At 42.1% G+C, this 17,902-nt stretch overlaps 2 protein-coding genes across 2 annotated transcripts; one reads left to right on the top strand and one right to left on the bottom strand.

Moving 5' to 3' along the window:
• Nucleotides 1-3,857: 3,857 nt before the first annotated feature.
• T265_15520 (hypothetical protein) lies at nucleotides 3,858-7,121 on the bottom strand (the record flags this gene model as incomplete). The annotated part of the gene is made up of 3 exons (XM_009178478.1): nucleotides 3,858-4,057; nucleotides 5,249-5,400; nucleotides 6,892-7,121. Coding segments are annotated over 3 exons (579 nt in total), but the record flags the coding sequence as incomplete, so codon positions are not given.
• A 4,344-nt stretch (nucleotides 7,122-11,465) lies between these two features.
• T265_15519 (hypothetical protein) lies at nucleotides 11,466-15,234 on the top strand (the record flags this gene model as incomplete). Its single annotated transcript, XM_009178477.1, has 3 exons — nucleotides 11,466-11,624; nucleotides 12,348-12,552; nucleotides 15,056-15,234. Coding segments are annotated over 3 exons (543 nt in total), but the record flags the coding sequence as incomplete, so codon positions are not given.
• Between the last annotated feature and the right edge of the window lie 2,668 nt (nucleotides 15,235-17,902).

Raw genomic sequence — 17,902 nt, 5'->3', positions numbered from 1 at the left:
GTCACTCACAACTGATCAAATAAAATACTTCATCCATATGTGTGGCCTCTTGACCCTCTTATTCACATACATATGAGCGCATCTAATCAACCGTCCTGAACAAGTCCCTTTAGCGACGTCCAACGTTATTGCTGATACGTACGAACGGTAGTCCAAAATACCGCATGATACCATTTGTGTCCAGGCAGGGGTCAAGGTGTTTCCGAGGTTCATGTGGTCTGCCAGGCCTCTGAACCCCCTGGTTCTCCAAAAAGTGGCCCGTTGTCTTCTGTTTCGGTGCTTTCTGGTACAATCAACTCAAGACAGCAGCACGTCCAAAGGAAGCCCTCATTCGGGCACTGTGGAGCTTGGAACTTTGTCAAATGGACCGATAAAAATAACCCCTATGTCGACAATGCAAGACAGTGTGTCACACAGGCAGATACCGTTAGTCGCACCCCTCCAGTACATCCCACGACGTCTCCAGTCAGCAATCATGTCCCCAAATTCCAAAATAATGGGCTCCGACTTGAGTCCGCTGGCAACGTTTTAAGTCAATGTCCCATCTCACAGAACAGTACATCCCACGACGTCTCCAGTCAGCAACCATGTCCCCAAATTCCAAAATAATAGGCTCCGCCTTGAGTCCGCTGGCAACGTTTCAAGTCAATTTCCCATCTCACAGAAAATTCTTCACTATCCCAATTGACGGCTGTCCGGTTTTACTGCAGTCAGACACTGCTTCGGATATCACAATAATATCGGAGAAGTTTTGGCACGAATTTGGGAGACCTCCGGTGCTTATTTTGGGGAACGACATTCACCGGGTCATGTAACGTGACCCCTGCCAAACTGAATCTCTTTGGCGTTGACCGGTACGATATTCTTGGTCATGCAAATATCTCATTCAGTTCCGTCAGCAAGGCGGTTGGTCCGACATACGTTGGTCTACATTAATGCTGTATCATTCGCTACTTCGCCGAACTTTTCAAGCTTGGCCTCGGTCGCTGATCCCCCACATAAGCAACCATTTGACTTCGACGAGGAGCACTCAGTTTTTTGTCCCAAGATACCAGTCTCGTGTGTTTTCTTGCCACGGGTCAACGCAGACTTCCGCCGCCTCGAACAACAAGACGCCTTCTTTACAGTATCTTGTTCCCCATGGGTAGCCTCAATTGTCGTGGCGAAGAAGCCCATTTGAGTTAGTCCGCATTTGTGCTGACTTCTCAACTGGTCTTAACGCAAGTCTCTCACGGCACTACTACACGCTGCCGCTGCCGCTGCCCGATGATTTTTTTCATCATTATGAGCGGTGGTCGTTTACCGCCAAGCTATTACCTACCTGCAGATTGCGGTTGCGCCGAACTCCCTATACGCGTTGAACAACGCACAAAATGTCTATATTTATACAATTGTCTAGAATAAAGAGGTCCTCCTCGATCTTTCAGTAGTTGATGGACACCATCCTCCCCGGCATTCCAAGTCTGGCCGCTGTGTAGACGATGTGCTAACTGTCGCCGACTCTCTCGATGAACTGCGCACGCAGATCGATATGGTGCTTCAACGCCTCAGGCGCAATAGTCATCGCCTCCGTCCTGAAAATTGCCAGATCTTCATGACTACCGTTAAATATAGTGGGTTACTTTCGATGCCCCTGGTCAAGACCCCCTACCCCGAGAACGTACTAGCAATTCAACCGATGCCGACTTCTTGAGCCTTATCAGCTACCATTCGGTATTTTTGCCTGCACTGCACAGTAGCCGGTCACCGCTCAGTCAACTTTCGAAAACAGACTTGCATCAGGTTTGGTCAGAACACTGTCAAGATGTCTTCCGCAAACTCGAGTCCCTGCTCAGCTCCAAAAAGCTACTAATGGTATTTGATCCTAAGGGATTGATTAATGTGACAGCTTCCCTGTCCATCACTAACGGCTGTCTCATGCTTGAAGAATATGTTATGGTGCCAAACTCTTTGTGTTTTGGGTCCTGAAACTGTTTGATCCAGGTTATCCTGTGATACACTGGATGAAATCATTTGCCCAAATGTAAGCCTACTGTTTGTATACCCCAGTGAATGAAAGATACTGCTGATACCATGAACAAGTCGCAAGAATTCCTCCAAGCCTGCAGTCTGCATCTTGGCCTCGAGCCTGACGATCCTCGACCCGGTTCCATTTGGATTACACATCGCGGTGCTGATGGCGGGGCCTATCTCATCTTGTTAAAGGCTTTATTCAAGTAGCCGAAAATTGTGCCCGTCGTCCCGGCAGCAACAAATAACCCTCTGCATGCCCTGTTTCAAATCTTCAGCCTGTACGGGCTGTGAAAGACTTTAGTGTAAAATAATGGATTGCTGTTTAGCTGGGAACGCTTCCAAGACTTTTGCCGCAGGAGTGCCATCACGCCCGATCGAGCTACCACACATTATTCTCCAAACTTTTGAACTTGAGGCGATCATGCCTGATTAGACGCGGTCGGAGGTTACACGGAACCCATCAGGTGGGCAACCAAAACGTTTCCATAAAAATGGAAGGACGGCTGCAGGCGTCAAAGCGGCTCCTTTCCAAATTGATCCTATAAAAAATTTGGCACTTGCTTCTACACTCAAGATAAGGTATTGGGAATATCATGGCTTCCAGAAACCATCACTTTTCGGTTTAACGCTTTTTGGTTTAACGACGAGTTTTTCCCCAAAATTGATTTTTTATTTTTTCGCCATGTTGGGCATGTTTTCGAGAGCACCGCGCTTTTTTTCTCATTGGCCATTTTAGTGCTTTGGTTTCAGTTGAGACAGTAACAGCTCCTCTCCTGATGACCGTTTTTTCCTCCTTACTTTATGCCAAAGCTGGTCGGGGGAGCGTCTACGCTGGGAATTTTTGCGCTTGTTTTCTTGGACGGTCGCTGATCGTACACGTTCCAATATATAACAGTGTCAGTCAATATATACACAATTACCAGGATGTTCAATTAGTGCTTCTTCTGAAATCAATACAAATGGCGTCGTTGAATTTTAGACACCGTTAGGGCTATTCAATTTGTTCGATTCACTAATATCAAGAGGCTCAATGTGCACTATCTTGTGCCTATATACCACTATAAATATGAATATAGCAGAGCATCTGACGTTTTATTGAGGCAGTATTGTAGAATAGTATGACTCCAAAAATTTCTGAATGTGCACTGCGACGTTCTCCCAGCAGCAGGTAGATTCGGCGTGAAATATCTTCAAACCAATACGTCAACACACAAGCGTGTTCGGATCAAATTGTCTGATCGCGGAAATCGCAATCATACTACCAGAATACTAGGCGTCTTTGAATCAGCGTAAGCGATAAATTTATTCCCGAGAGTTCGTGCACCTTCGAAGGCCACCAGTCCAACTATAGTGTGCCATAGTCCATGGTGTTAAAGTTCGAGGGGAAAATGCCTAAAGAAGTTCAAATTCAATGATGTTCAGCTGGACGAGCATAAAGCTCTCGTTGTCTTTAGGGCAATCACAGTAAACATCAACATTTAGCTGTTCAGTAGCTGTCACCATTACGGCCGTTAGACACAATTATTTAGGTGGGAATGATAAAGGTTTTCAACTCTATGTTTAGTTTGAACGGGTGAGTATTAATCGTGTGACAGCGGTGATGTTCAGAATGGACATTGATTTCCTTAAAGTTTGTGAGGAACTCACACATGAACACTTTTTCATATTTTTATTTAGGTTATTCAAAAGCCGCTGCGGTTTCTGACAGGGTGCTCCATCAATAGGGCAATCTTCTACGATTCCTCATTCAGTTCCGACAGTTTGCGTTATTCAATTCTAGTGGGCAGTTGTGCTCATAAACGGGCTATGTTAGCCTCATTAGGAATACAAGACACTACCTTATTTAAGAGTTGAACTCACCAGAACTGTAATGCGCAGAAAACTCGTTTCTTCTGTCCAAGCCATCATTGATCCACTCGACCACTAGTTTGTTGCTTGTTGACTCAACCGACGGTGGCAATGTATTTCCAGCCCATATTGTAAGACTTCTACTCGCATGCCGTTGTCCATGGTATACCCCCAGAAAATTCCCAAATCCACCAAGCTGAATCGGACAAGAAGAATGAAAATACGTGGGCATCAAGAAGAAGCAGACGCGTACGACGAACTGTTTGGGTGGAAACTAGGGATCACGTAGTCAATGTCAAATAAAAGAATAGGCAAAACGCTTGGTTAAGAGTCTGCAACTACCCACAATTTCGCTTATGAGGAAGGCTCGAGTACTCAATTAAATCTAATGAAATACACCAGAGTTAATGCGTGGCGCGATCGCTCATGCAGTAGCCAGTTACGATATAATTCAGTTGCAAATTACACCCACTCACATAGTCTTCATCATTGCAGTGAAGTAATAATGCACAATCAACCTTGTCAGCTGGATGTTCATAAAACGAAAATTTTACTGAACAAGTTTCATGACCTGCAACAATTTGGCCAGCGTGAAAGAATCCAGTGAAACTTGCTATTTTATTTCAATTTACAATCGTTCGCTTACTTTGTTTGCTAGTATGGCTCCAAAACCATGCCAACTTGGTTTTAGTTTACAAAACGGCGCTTAGTCTAGAACTTAGTTCGCTCGTTTGGCAACAAAAATTTGGCAACGTTTATCTAGCTTCATGTTGAACGTTGAACATTTCAGTGATAAGGCAGAGATCTTGAAAGTTACACCCTCAAAACACTTTCTATTAGAACAGAATGCTTGTTCGTCTCGGGTTTTGTGTGACGTCTTTTGATAAGTTGTCGGAACAAACATGTGGTTCCTACTTTTGGGTTTGTTCCAGTCGAATTCTCTGATGTTTGCTCTGTAACTAAAGACCAGTCTCGACCTGCGTAGTGCTCATTATCTAAGTGCAGTATGCGAGTTACTGACAATATTAGGCTTAATCACAAAACCCAATCGTGTTGAGTTGTTGGATACTACTTATGGGAAAATCACAGCAGTTGTGACGATGGGCTCGAAAGAAAACACTTCTTTTGAAGGCTTTGAGCAAGTTTCTGTACCGGTCGGTGCTATACCTTCGTCTGCTGGTCTAGAAACAACTGTTACCATTGAAAATCGACTGCGCCAATTTTTAGTTGCAACGCAAAATGAGACAAAATCTCCAAGTGCCAGGTTTCCTATGTACGAAATTACTCAAGTTGTCTTTTATCAGCCTACTATGGATCCAAGTTTGCGGTCGTCATGAGCATCGATTTAGTCTCATCCGCTAACTGAGTGTTTTTCCATTGTGCATACCTTGAACTTCCTGAAGTCTATGCGAATTGTACATCCTTCTGTTTGCGAAATGTGCCATGTCAGGTTCAACTTTTCCGGGTAGCCCAAAGCATAACCATAAGATTCGATGTATGAATCGGGGCGGTCAGAGTTGATTCTGCACTTTGTATTTCCTAAAATAAGTACAGCAAGTGAAAAGTAAATTGCGGTTTCACATAGTCACAAGTTGAGGAATCGCGTGAGTAATGTACTCTAAATATAGTGACTTTAATTCAACGCGAAATTTGATAGTTTTAGCTACTGTGATGTTTACCTTTTGGGCAGACAGTGTCACAACTAAGTTGACGGAAGACCACACTCCGTCATCCCGAAAATAAGCAAACGTGCTAGCAGTTTGCCGTTTTTTGCTCCGACCATAACCGCAAATGTACTCATTCAATTGATCCACACTGAAAGCTGCAGAACTTTAAGGGTTCGCTGGATTGTCATCATGGATTTACTAATGTGAGCATGGTGTACTCCTGGCTCTCCAGGTGCTCTGCGACTCGGCGCAAGTTTTGTTGTACGTATAACTTAAGTTACCCACAAATGGAAGTGATCCACTCCGGGTACGAAAGTGGATGTGAAGTCTTTCTCTGTGGGCCTAAATTATACATGGGTTACGAACCATTACGGATCTGGCGCTTTGGAATATTCGGCCCAACATGCTCATTCATTCAACCTTCATGACGCTTAATAACTAATTCACAAGCTGGCGTTCAGCTGGACCGATAACACAAGCCTAACTCTTTGTTGTGCAACAAACAGCACATCTGTCAAAGGCTAATGCGGTATTAAGCAACTCACAGAACAATTTCGACTAGAAGTTAGAAGTCAAAAATGTCTTCCCTTCGAACAGGAAACCGGAAAAAAACCAGAAAGCCAATACAAGATAACGCCCCTGTGGTGGATCTGCAGCATTTGGCCGTAAAGTACGTTTGAGGTGACGAGCATTTTATCAGCAGTACAATCAGTATGATTCATTCGTTTTTGCCTTCCTTCAGCAATCTGAACTCGAATGAATCTTGCTAAAGTAACTAGCTCGTGGTCTACTGCACACCATCTTCATTAACTTGGCACAAACTAGAGTGAAAAATGTGTAAACTCAGTCACCAATGGAAATAGTAAAACGTCCGGGCATTCTGACAAAAAGTGTGAAAATACGAACGCGTTCATTGTTGTAGATGTTTATCCTTCTGAAACATGGTCAGGAACGGAACCCCATTATGCACCATGTCCATGAGCTAGTTAATAAGGACAGAACTTAATTGCAAACTCCGTCCTAACTACCCAGGGAAAGGGCACATTGTTAAGCATCGTCTGACGATGTGTTTACGTCCACCACATTCTCAAGACATTTTAGGATTTTGTCCACAAATTCAGCATTATGCTGAAAAAGTCTACTTATACTGAAAAACACCTTATGCTTGCCCACACGGCGATAACATTGTTAATCGACAGACAGCAGCACAACAATTTATCCACCAAATCAACCGCGTTTGTTCCAATCGTGTACCGCCAAATGCAAACGGGCCATGGGGATTGAGGTGCGTCACCTACAAACACGCGGTCTGCATTGTTCACAACAGTTTGTGTGCTGTAATAAATGATGGAACATTGCTCACTTGTTTGGTACTTTACTGCGAAACCCTTGTGTGCAACTGAACCATCCGTTTTCATGTATATTCGCAGAGCGTTGCTCGTTGATTGGACTGATGCAGGCAATTCTGTCCCACTCCATCGATCTATCACGGTTCCCATTTCATCTCCAAATACATTATACACGCTCACGAAATCAAAATTCCGTTCGAGCTGAAAGTTAATCAGTGAACGAGCAGTACAGGTTGGATGTCGTCTGGGGTGCCAGGCACGGGAATATATAAACTAGAACATGTGAATTTCCCAGCAAGAAATTTCACTCAAATGCCTAAGTTGCTGGTGACCTAATCGACTATTTGAGCACGCTAATATCTACATAAAAAAACTGCAGAAGACGTCCGGTAACGGACGTATATGTTTTCCCGCGTGAAATCGGCCGAGGGCGAGTGGTCACAGAATCCGCAGTTGGGTTGTCCAACGCACCCACAATCCAACCAGAGTCCGATATTTTCCGCACATGCAAGAAGATTATTTAAAATGTAAGGAATTTAAAAACAGTGCTGTGGTAATGCTTATTTCGATCAGGGTATCGCAATCTCCAGAATTGTGTCTTCTAAGAGAGCAGTTGGCTTAGGCTTTTTGGTAGTTGTCACACATAGAGATACCCTCATGGCCAACCTATAATCTGATAAAATTAGAATCACTATATTGCTCTTCAGTTATCTGTCTCTTTTGACAGATTTAGCCCGCGGAACGTCTTTTCGGCTAACAAATCTGGTAAACTAAATGTGTTCGGAATTGCACACCGTTAGAACCTCAGTTGAACTGGTAATGAATAATGCACTTATTAACCAGTCGTCGAAACGGAAACTTGTTTACATGTGTATATTTATTCATGTGTATATACAGGCATTCAACAACGTGTTTCTCCCTAACTCAGTGACGTTGTGTATCATAGAAAACTCTCGTAAGTTCGACAGTTATACTATTTCTAGCAGTCATTGGGATCAACCAGAATTGTTGCAGAGTTTCATGGCCTCGTGTATATGTACACTATGATTTATTCCGGCATACAATTTCGGCGCGACTCAATCAACATGACAAAATGCAAAAACTATGGAGCTGGATGAGCATAGCGAGTGTAAGAAAAAATGTGGTAGTGTTTGTCTGACTTCGGGTCACTGAACTAGTGAAATTATCTTATAATTTAACAGCACAGCGTTTGGAATAAAGAGCAATTTTTCAGATGCCTTCCTTTTGGAATCGGAAGTGTGTGAATGCTATCTTTTTCTGAATGTAGGGATCTAGCGTGAAAAGTACGAATCATGGCGTTACCTATGTGCGACAATACCTATGAGTTTCTATGAGAATAGATAGCTTCCTTGCCTCAATGCACTAACTTCACTCAGGGAAAAACTCTTCTATCAGTTTTCCGAAAACCCTATACAAAACCTGACAAGGTTTTAAAGCAGAGCGGCGCATGGCCGGCATAATCGATGGTTCTTAAATTATCACTCATAAACGCCTTATAACCGAATTACATGCGCAAACTTTGTTTATCTACTTTGAGGTTGCCGACATGGTCCACAATTCATTCTGGTTCCTGTACTGACATTCAACATTCCAGTCGCGCATTACTTTCAGTTTACCATTTGAAACAAATTGGAAACTTGTTGACTGGACATCATTTGGAAACGTTTATGCAACTGATTACTTGAGATCCGCGAATCTCTCCCGTGTTAGAGATTCGGGCGATTTGCTTACAGAACTTTGAAACGTTACGAAATTCATCAGTCTTGTTCTCTGGGCCTTTTGCTTACCTCGAGTCCCAAGTACATTTTCAAACCAAACATAAACAAACGCAATATTTCAATAGTGTTCATCAGAGACATAATTGAACAGAAAAACTCACCAAGAAGTCAGAAAAGTTCAGCTGAATGATGCAACCTAGTGGCTGCACAATAATCCATGTATAGCGCAGCCTGTTTGTATATATAAAAATACAATCCACGCCTTTGTAGTATCGTAATTTTTCGAGATTTCCTCATCCTACATTTGCTACGCAGAAAAAAATTAACTCCAACTTATTCACCATGTTTAGTGCTATTCACCTCTTTGGATGGTGAACGTATTTCGGTAGACCAAAAGTTAAATAAATTCAAAACGGAATATCTATTCTAACTAGTAGTGTGTCGATATCAATGAAAAACAACAAGACACAAGGATTTGAATGTAATCACAGATAAATCCTACGTCTGAATATTAAATATGACACTCCCAAGACAGTGAGTGAGCAAGTGACGAAAGATCATCTTACTTTCCTTTCGCATTTGGCAGACACATTTACGGACAAATGTGTACGCTGACATCAGAAGCCTTTTTGAATTGAGGCCGTGAATTGGATTCACCGCGGTCTGTTTAGCTATTTTCCTTCCACATTAAATATGCCATCCTTGGCGAAGCATATTCAATCAAACTTCAGGTATAAAATCCTTAATGCCCGTATCAAGAGCCCGAATATTTCCAAAGATACGGCAGTTCTGGAGACATTTCCCGGGGAAGGACTGTATGATTTTCGTCCACTTTTGAACAAAGTTAGAAATTCGGCGGAGTGTAACTATTTGAGGATCTTCAAGACAACTAGGAATACACAGACCAACCGCGAACAATGGTGTATGGTTACAAAACTGACTCGTTAATGGCCGTCACCGTAGGGCTGGTGAGGCACAGAAAACAACTTATCTAACGATCTCTTAGTTGTACCCTTTCACAAAAAAGTGTCTCGCAGCTTTTACGGACCTCATCTATGAGACCCCGTCACTTTATTAGCAGTTTGAAAGAAAGTGTTGTATATTTTAATACCAAGTAATTGAGGCTTTGGAAATTTATCCACATTAGCAGAACGAAAATTTTCGACGTTTTGGCATGAACGAGATGTAAAGGTGAAAGGACCGCTATGTCATCTGCCACCATGAAGTCCGAGTAATCTCACGCTCGAATCCAGCTATTGTTGATGTTGCTGAGGTTAGTGCAACTTAAATGCACTGTTTTGAGTTCTAGGCTAACTATTCGAAGTTCACGGAGACACCTGAAGTGATCTGCATTCATTGGAATCGTTAGGACCACAGTGCCCTCTGGTATGGTGGAAACGTAGAAGTCAGTTGCTGCTTGGAGCTTCTCACAAGGCCTTGATGGTGAATTTTGCCGATAATCATCCGAAAGGAATAGCAGTGTAGTGTTTCGTCAAACTTAGTCGAATGAATAAGCTAGTAATCTCCAGCACACATACCAGAGTTCGAAGTACGCAATACAGTGTGTCAGTTTCCAGTTTTCCACATCGATAATTCTACGTTATCAATTTTTCACATGAAATTTGAGAAAACTGCTTTCAGTTTGGCCTACAGTAGAAAGAGATCAACTGGAATGCATATTTCAGAGCTCGCCAATGGCAGTATGTAGTCAGTTGTTCAATCAAAATTGCTTTAAGTCCCGAAAGTTTTGATTGGACAAATACAAATGTACGCCTTACGATCCATATATCTGGACATCTGTATGTGAGAGTTATTTTCAGCAAAATGATTTTCTTGGAGGAGCAGTTTGTTTACATTTTGGTCGTACTGGCTCCCGGTGAGAGCTGGTGAGAGTATTTTGTTTTCTAATTATTTCCGACTTGATTTGATGTACATTCCCACGAAACAATCAGTCCACCTTCCACAAATCTCTTATTTGTGCAATATCTGTTACATTTTGTATAACCCTCGGGAGATTGCTTGAAATGACTCATTTTTACTATTGAACCACCACCATTGTTGAATTTCAGCGCCATCATTTCTGTTGGCACAATACACTGAAATATCTGCTCTCAGGTTCCACTAGCAAATCAGTCCCATTTCATCCTAGTCATGAATGCACAGATCTACACGCATGCCATCAAACTAAAAGAGCTGCTTTGAAAGAACTGCTTTGTCGACAATTTGCACGCAAAATTGGTCGCAGAGGTATTTTGGGTTGGCAGCGTGAAAAACGTTCCAGGTATAGTTGTTTAGTTTTCAAAAGTCCTCGTATGCTGATTACATGGAACGTTATTTAACGAGTTACATTTCATAAGCTTTTTTGTCATTTTTGTTAGGAGTCTGTCATTCCCATTGCTTGCTTGAGGGAAAAACGCTTTTCGATGAAAATACTTGATCCCCATAAATGACCGCGGGAAACCAATTTCCATACAGGTGTCCGGAAAAATCACTCGCATTTTTGTGGGCCATAATGTCTTCTGATTTGTCGTTGTGGAATCTCCTTTCCGCATTTGTTCACCGCATTTGTTCACGTTAGCCACTGATCCTTCTAGTTATCTCGCAGGTTAATGGTTCGGTTTGGAACTCGTAGCCAAACTCACTGGACCGTGGATGACATATTTTCCCTCAAATGATTGCAACTGAGTTGTGATAAGTCATTCTTCACACAAAAAAAAAGTTCCTAAAATATTGGGCATTATATATATATATATATATATATATATAATTTTGCCCATTAAACCATTTGATCTACCAGCCACCAAATATAATTTCGTCAAAATACTTCCATTTGCGGTCAATCACCAGTATCCGAGAGAAAATCAGTCGGAGTATGCACAACCAACCTTCAAGCAGGTGTCATCACCTCCCCAAACTACCCGCAGCCATATCCCAGAGATTTGCTTTGGGCCTTTAACATTGACGTACCACAAGGCTGTTCTCTTCGCTTGAATTTCCGCGAATTTCGGGTAAGAAGAATTCTCAAAATGAAGTTTTCTATGGACTATTACTATTGATATATGATAAACATTCAGTGGTCAACGTGGGTATCTTAGATCTCATTGATTCTGATACAAACATTGCATTTTTCAAGGGCTAACACTTGAGAGATGGTGCATTGTCGAGTAGTGAGACAATTCATATAGCCACTGAAAATTTCTGCAGAATAAAGCACCAGGGAAACAGGCAGATTCAGGTTGGCATCTACCACCATGTTTCATCAATCACGGAGGTGTACGTGTGATTATAGGCTGCGTTTATGATCTTTGGCTTGTTCTCTGAGCTGGGCAGTTTGACTGCAAATGTTTCAACCCCTAAAATTGTGGTGATGGTGACATCAGAGTCTTAGTAGGTAGCGTAGTTGTGCGTGACGATGGGTTGATGATTGTGCCTTTTGCATTTAAAGTACCATTTGAGAGCACCTGGGTCTAAAGTTCTTTCAGCACCATGAATTTAGCACCTCGCATGCAGTCTGACACCAGGAAGTGCGTTGGCGCTAAACTGTATATAAGTAATATTTCAATTTGTGGCATTGATTCTTGCGAGAGAAGCGCGAATAGTAACAGTCGCATAACGGCTGCCTGTTTGCGTTTTCTATCGTTAAAAACCTGCGTCCAAATGGTGGGTAAAGGTTGTTAACATATGTAATTTTGACATGAATCAATAGCGACTGCCGACATCTCATCATGCAGAAATTCTCAGAATTCAATTGGCGTTTGATGTGTTTCCAGCTAGGGGACGACTATGTGAATATTACAAATGACACCGGATCGTTCGGCAGCTGGACTGGAAGTGAAAACCCCCCGCAGATTCAATCATCCGCAACGCTTTTGGTTGCACTGCAGACCAGCGACGACGGGACTCTTAATCCCGGGTACTTGGCGAACTATTCGCAAAGTGAGTTGACTCAAATGGGTTGAAATACGTGCTCGTATCAAAATTTGCACTCTACAATTCTGATTCCACTAGGTAACCTGAACACGCTCCTTACTAACTCAAAAAAGGAAAACAAACCAGAGACGTTTTTGGGCGTGAGATTAAGTATTTTAGCGTAGGTTTCAATCGAACAGAAACTGTAAACTCCATCGTGAACAACGTTAAAGTTGAAATGAGATGACTGATCAGGAAACTTCCCACCTCTGATGGCTGGAAATGAAGATGACGGTTTGAGCGTGTGGTTTAGTGTAGATCTGTCATATGGGTTGCCTTTGTCAGTAATTCTGTCCAAACGTATGCGGAGCTTATACGCATTAGGGCAGCCGTAATTTGTGGTCGGTCAAAATTCCAGACCCAATTGAATGAGTTAGGACGAATTTCAGCTTTTCACGAGGACCACAACGACATCAAATTCTTGGGACGATGTTGGGACGCTTGTGAATACCACACTTGGATTTTGTTTACCGGGGGCGTGTAATTTAACAATGTTTGACAGCTGCACAGTGCGCTGGTGCGGTTTTCTCAGACAATAGGTGATGCTTGAGCCTCATGCAGCGAAATGAGTATTATTTCTAACGATATACCTGCTCGTATTTGTTGACAGACAGTACTCATGAAACGTCGAATTAAATGGGTGCCGAATAAAGTGTTTTGAAATTGTTTTAGGCGAAAAACGCAGGACGTTATCCGACTGCCTGTGTAGCGCGCCAGGTGGAGTTCGTTTGCTCGACCAGTCAAATGACTGCCTTGAGGATTCTAAATGTTCCAAAAGGATGAACGAAAATGAGTACGTGGAGCGTGGAAGTAACAATTGTATGAAGCCGGATGTATCGTGCGTTGTGGCATATGACTGCAAATTGTTTCACTTTGATTTTGGTGGTAACGTTTTATGTGGCGGGTCCACATACGAAATCAGACACGAATTGCACGATTCATATGGCAGAGGTTTTGGCCGGGCCGGTGGTTGAGCATCATACATGATCTGGCGCTGTTAAAAAAAAACAGAGATTGTTGCGCGTACCTAGATGATCAGCTGCAACAAAGGTTTTCGGTGGTTGCTGTTTCATATACATGCAGAAAGAGAATTGAGTCACATCTTGTAGACTGTCAATGTTGGTTGGGGCCATTGGGTTCCGCTGAAGTAGCACAAGAATTTTACTGAGAATTTTCCTTGAAAATCCGTGTATTTTGAACATGTTGCATCGATCCATGTAGTAATAATGACTGCAATTGTCAGAATGCTTGTGAGTACAGTTGAAAATTAAACAAAAAACAAGAGTAGGACGCGCATTATCAAAGTGGAAGTGAGTACCGATTTGAAGGAACATCGCATAAACCTTCGGGAAGAAAGAAAAATGAAATAACTTATATCTCCACAGGAGTTGAGCTGAAAACTGCCCTCGGTTTACCAAGCAACAGCGTTTTGTAGGGGTTGTGAACCACTCAGTCCAAACTATTTGGATGTCACGTTATGCACAGTAGACTGTGTTGCTAAATACAGTGGCCAATAGAATGTGGAATGACAATCGATGCTTGGTGTGGTACGGTGTTATGGGACATTCAAGCTATGACTACTGGGTGCTATGCGGAATGTCACGTGCCTAAATTCTGTGTTTCTGTTTCACCATATGGAAGTAAAATTTGCATGGTTTACGGTAAAGCGGTTGCAGATAAATGACAGTCCTTGCAAATATTGACGTTTACCAGAAATCTGACTGTCGATTACCAGTCGTATACACTTTTATCCAAGGCTGTCCAGAAAACGGTGAGTAATGTGCGCCTTTTACGCCAAAATGTTTCGTCACTTACTCACTCACTGTCTTAGGAGTGTCATATTTAATATCCAGGCGTAGGAGTTATCTGTGATTGCATTCAAATCCTTGTGTCTTGTTGTTTTTCATTGATATCGACACACTACTAGTTAGAATAGATATTCCGTTTTGAATTCATTTAACTTCTGGTCTACCGAAATACGTTCACTATCCGAAGAGGTGAATAGCACTAAACATGGTGAATAAGTTGGAGTTAATTTTTTTCTGCGTAGCAAATGTAGGATGAGGAAATCTCGAAAAATTACGATACTACAAAGGCGTGGATTGTATTTTTATATATAGGAAGATTGGAAAGGAAGGGTCTTGTTCCCATCAGACAGCTGAAATTGATGTCCTTCATCTGCCAGTGTGTATTATCAGTACTATTGTCATTATCTGAACTGAGGCATACTTCTGGAGCAGAGAATATTCTGAGAAATCTCTAGCAAATTATCCAATATCACAAGCCCACCTGGAAAATTCGGATTTTAACCGGTATATGATAAAGTGACAAAGTGTTTTGTGTGACATACTTTACCACAACTGTTTGCCAAAGGCCCAAGTAGGGCAAGGTTCTGAAGAGCTTTTAGATTCCTATCTACCTGGCCATGCTTTGCCAGTAAAATGCATTAACAATCGTTTGTTCAATTCAGAAGACAGGTCAGAAAATGAAGTGACCAGGAATGAATCATTCTATGCCTGTTGTTCAACGTTGAGTTCAGGAAATGTAACATCACCTGGTTACCCAAATGCGTATCCAAACAGGCTGCGCTATACATGGATTATTGTGCAGCCACTAGGTTGCGTCATTCAGCTGAACTTTTCTGACTTCTTGGTGAGTTTTTCTGTTCAATTATGTCTCTGATGAACACTATTGAAATATTGCGTTTGTTTATGTTTGGTTTGAAAATGTACTTGGGACTCGAGGTAAGCAAAAGGCCCAGAGAACCAAGAATGATGAATTTCGTAACGTTTCAAAATTATGTAATGTTTGCCACTTTTTTGTCATTGTCAGAGAGGTGCATTCTTTTTAGGTAAACTTGGTTCTTCAATCTTATCGACTGAATCCAGTGATTCCTTTTATTAACCAATCCCAGGAACATGGAGAAGACTCTGTTTCTACCCGAACCTTGCAGATGACCTCGTGCGCTATGCAATTCTGATATCAAGTAGCTTGCCATCCATGGCAGCAACCGTCATTTTGATTGGTGTATCCCAATAATATAACACAGTCCCGTGAAAATTATAAAACATTTACGTGACAACCGTTGAGTTGCACTGGTCCACAAGACATTCTAAAGAGAAACCACTCCAAAACTAACTCTATTTCATCGATTATTCTTCACTCGAGGGCTCCAAACATGATATTTCTCGCTCAGCACTTAACTGAAACGGTCTGAACAACGACAGGCGACAGTGGATCACGTTAAAATATATCGCTGAAGAATGACGGAATTTAAGAGCCGGCTTTCAAAATGGGGCGAGCTAAGTACAGTCCGAGAGACATCAGGCAACGATGCCCGGTCTCTTAACGAGATTTTGCAGGTAACAGAGGTCTTTGTATGCAAACTTCAAGCACCATGCTAAAGTTAATTGTTTCATCGATGTCTAAGCTAGCGAGAAACCCACCTAGTATGGCAAGAGGAACCGTGCCATCTTCAACCTCGTTGGTTTATGTGATTTGACAACCCTTAGAGATATGCGCTGAATAATTGGCCATGGTTATAGCTAAACCGAAACTAGGCGGTGAGTATTTGTCGTACCTGAAAAACCAGTCGTAAATTTGCCTGTGCAGCTCGATCAATCGGTGCCCTCCGATAGTGACAGTAATCCCTCCAAATGATCCCTAAAATTGGCAGTTGTTCGTCCACGTCACTAAGAAACCAGCTTGAACTTAGAGTTGTGAGATTAGATACCGTTTAATATACGCCTGGTTCGTGCAACCTGGTTGGGAATTGTACCAGAGGCAAAATTTAGCATCTTCCCAAAAAATGTTTGGCTACTTGCTAAACCTTTAAAGAAGTGAGCCTATCAGATAATCCAGCATTTCATTCCTGAATGTGCAGAGCGCTCCTTCTGACTAGGTTTCTGTAGTAACTGAGTTCAACACGTATACCGGTATAACCAGACGAACTAGAATTTCGTAATTCAGCACAGCGTAACAATTAGCAAATATGTATTCGAATTGATGTGTGTATGCACTTGGAATATTAGAACAGGACAGCATTAATCATGTTCGTCTAATCCGCCACACCTTGTGAGTGTGGATGTGTATAGCTCCATGGTGGTCATGATCATACTCTTTTGGACTTTCTCGGATTGGAGACTTCAATTCCTCTGAGGTGGCTAGATAGATCATCCAAATCGGCAATTGTGTCCATACGTTTCTCATTTGATAAAAGTATTATGGCAGTAGCAGGCTGCACATCATTGCCTTTGAAAAGCATAACATTCACCGTTTTGGTACATTTAAGAATTGTACGCAACGAGCGATATGTAAAAAGAAACGCGGGACACTTCCCAGTAACAGAATGCACGTCGTTCCTGTAATTCCACAATAAAAGGAAAGCATAAAGTAATGACAGATTTTACTTTTTGCACAAAATTATGAGCAAGCCCACACATACTGTGCATCATCTTAGAGTGTCACCCATGGCTCTGGAATTATTAACCACATCACTTAGATGCAATTTATTATTCATAAGTTTGCTGAAATCTCCTTGACAGTCGACCGCTGGTTTCAAACTTTTTGAGGCTTATCAGGTGCCAACCTTCTACCCTAATTGAATCCGAACTGAACGGGATTCGCCCACTTCTCGTATTTGCACAATAATTCCCTTTTAACGGAAGATCCTAGTGAAACTAACTCAATCTCTCGTCTATGGTATACTCGGATATCACGAATATCGTACCAGCTGAAGCATGGAGCAGAACATTCGGTCAAAGGAGACAATCCCAAAGCAGATATTCAACTGGATTCATTTGGGTCAATTGTTAAAACCAGATTAGTGTGCAAATGAGAGTATATGAAGAATCACATCACTACTAGTTGCATCATCATACGGAATTTGTAAACCGCTTGAACTAGACATTACTCAAGATCGAACAATCATTTCCTCCGTGAAAAAAGCTTGCATTGTCCAGAATATTTTGGTTTGCGTAATCAGTGAAACCAAGTGGAGACCAACGAGAAGGCTGGCAAATCAGGCTGGAGAATTAGACCTCGACAATGTTTTTTACAGCCCGCATTACAAACGTCCAACAACCTGGGTAAATTCGTTTCATCATTTGGACTCACTTCAAGTTTTAGGAACATTGCGTCAGCATATGTTTACATAGTCATTTGGAAGCGTATATTTATTCCAACTTCACTGTTTACGACAGCATTTGTTCGTTTGCGACTCAGATTGCACACAATCACAGGAGGTTGACTTTAGTTTTAACCTGCAGATCTCGCAATGTCCACATTGTGCGTTCCCTGTGAAACAACTCAGGGCAAT

This window comes from Opisthorchis viverrini (assembly GCF_000715545.1).
Source record: "Opisthorchis viverrini unplaced genomic scaffold opera_v5_565, whole genome shotgun sequence".
NCBI classification, from domain to species: Eukaryota; Metazoa; Platyhelminthes; class Trematoda; order Opisthorchiida; family Opisthorchiidae; genus Opisthorchis; species Opisthorchis viverrini.
The sequence above is the reverse complement of the archived record's forward strand: the minus strand, read 5'-3'. Positions and strand labels throughout refer to the sequence as shown.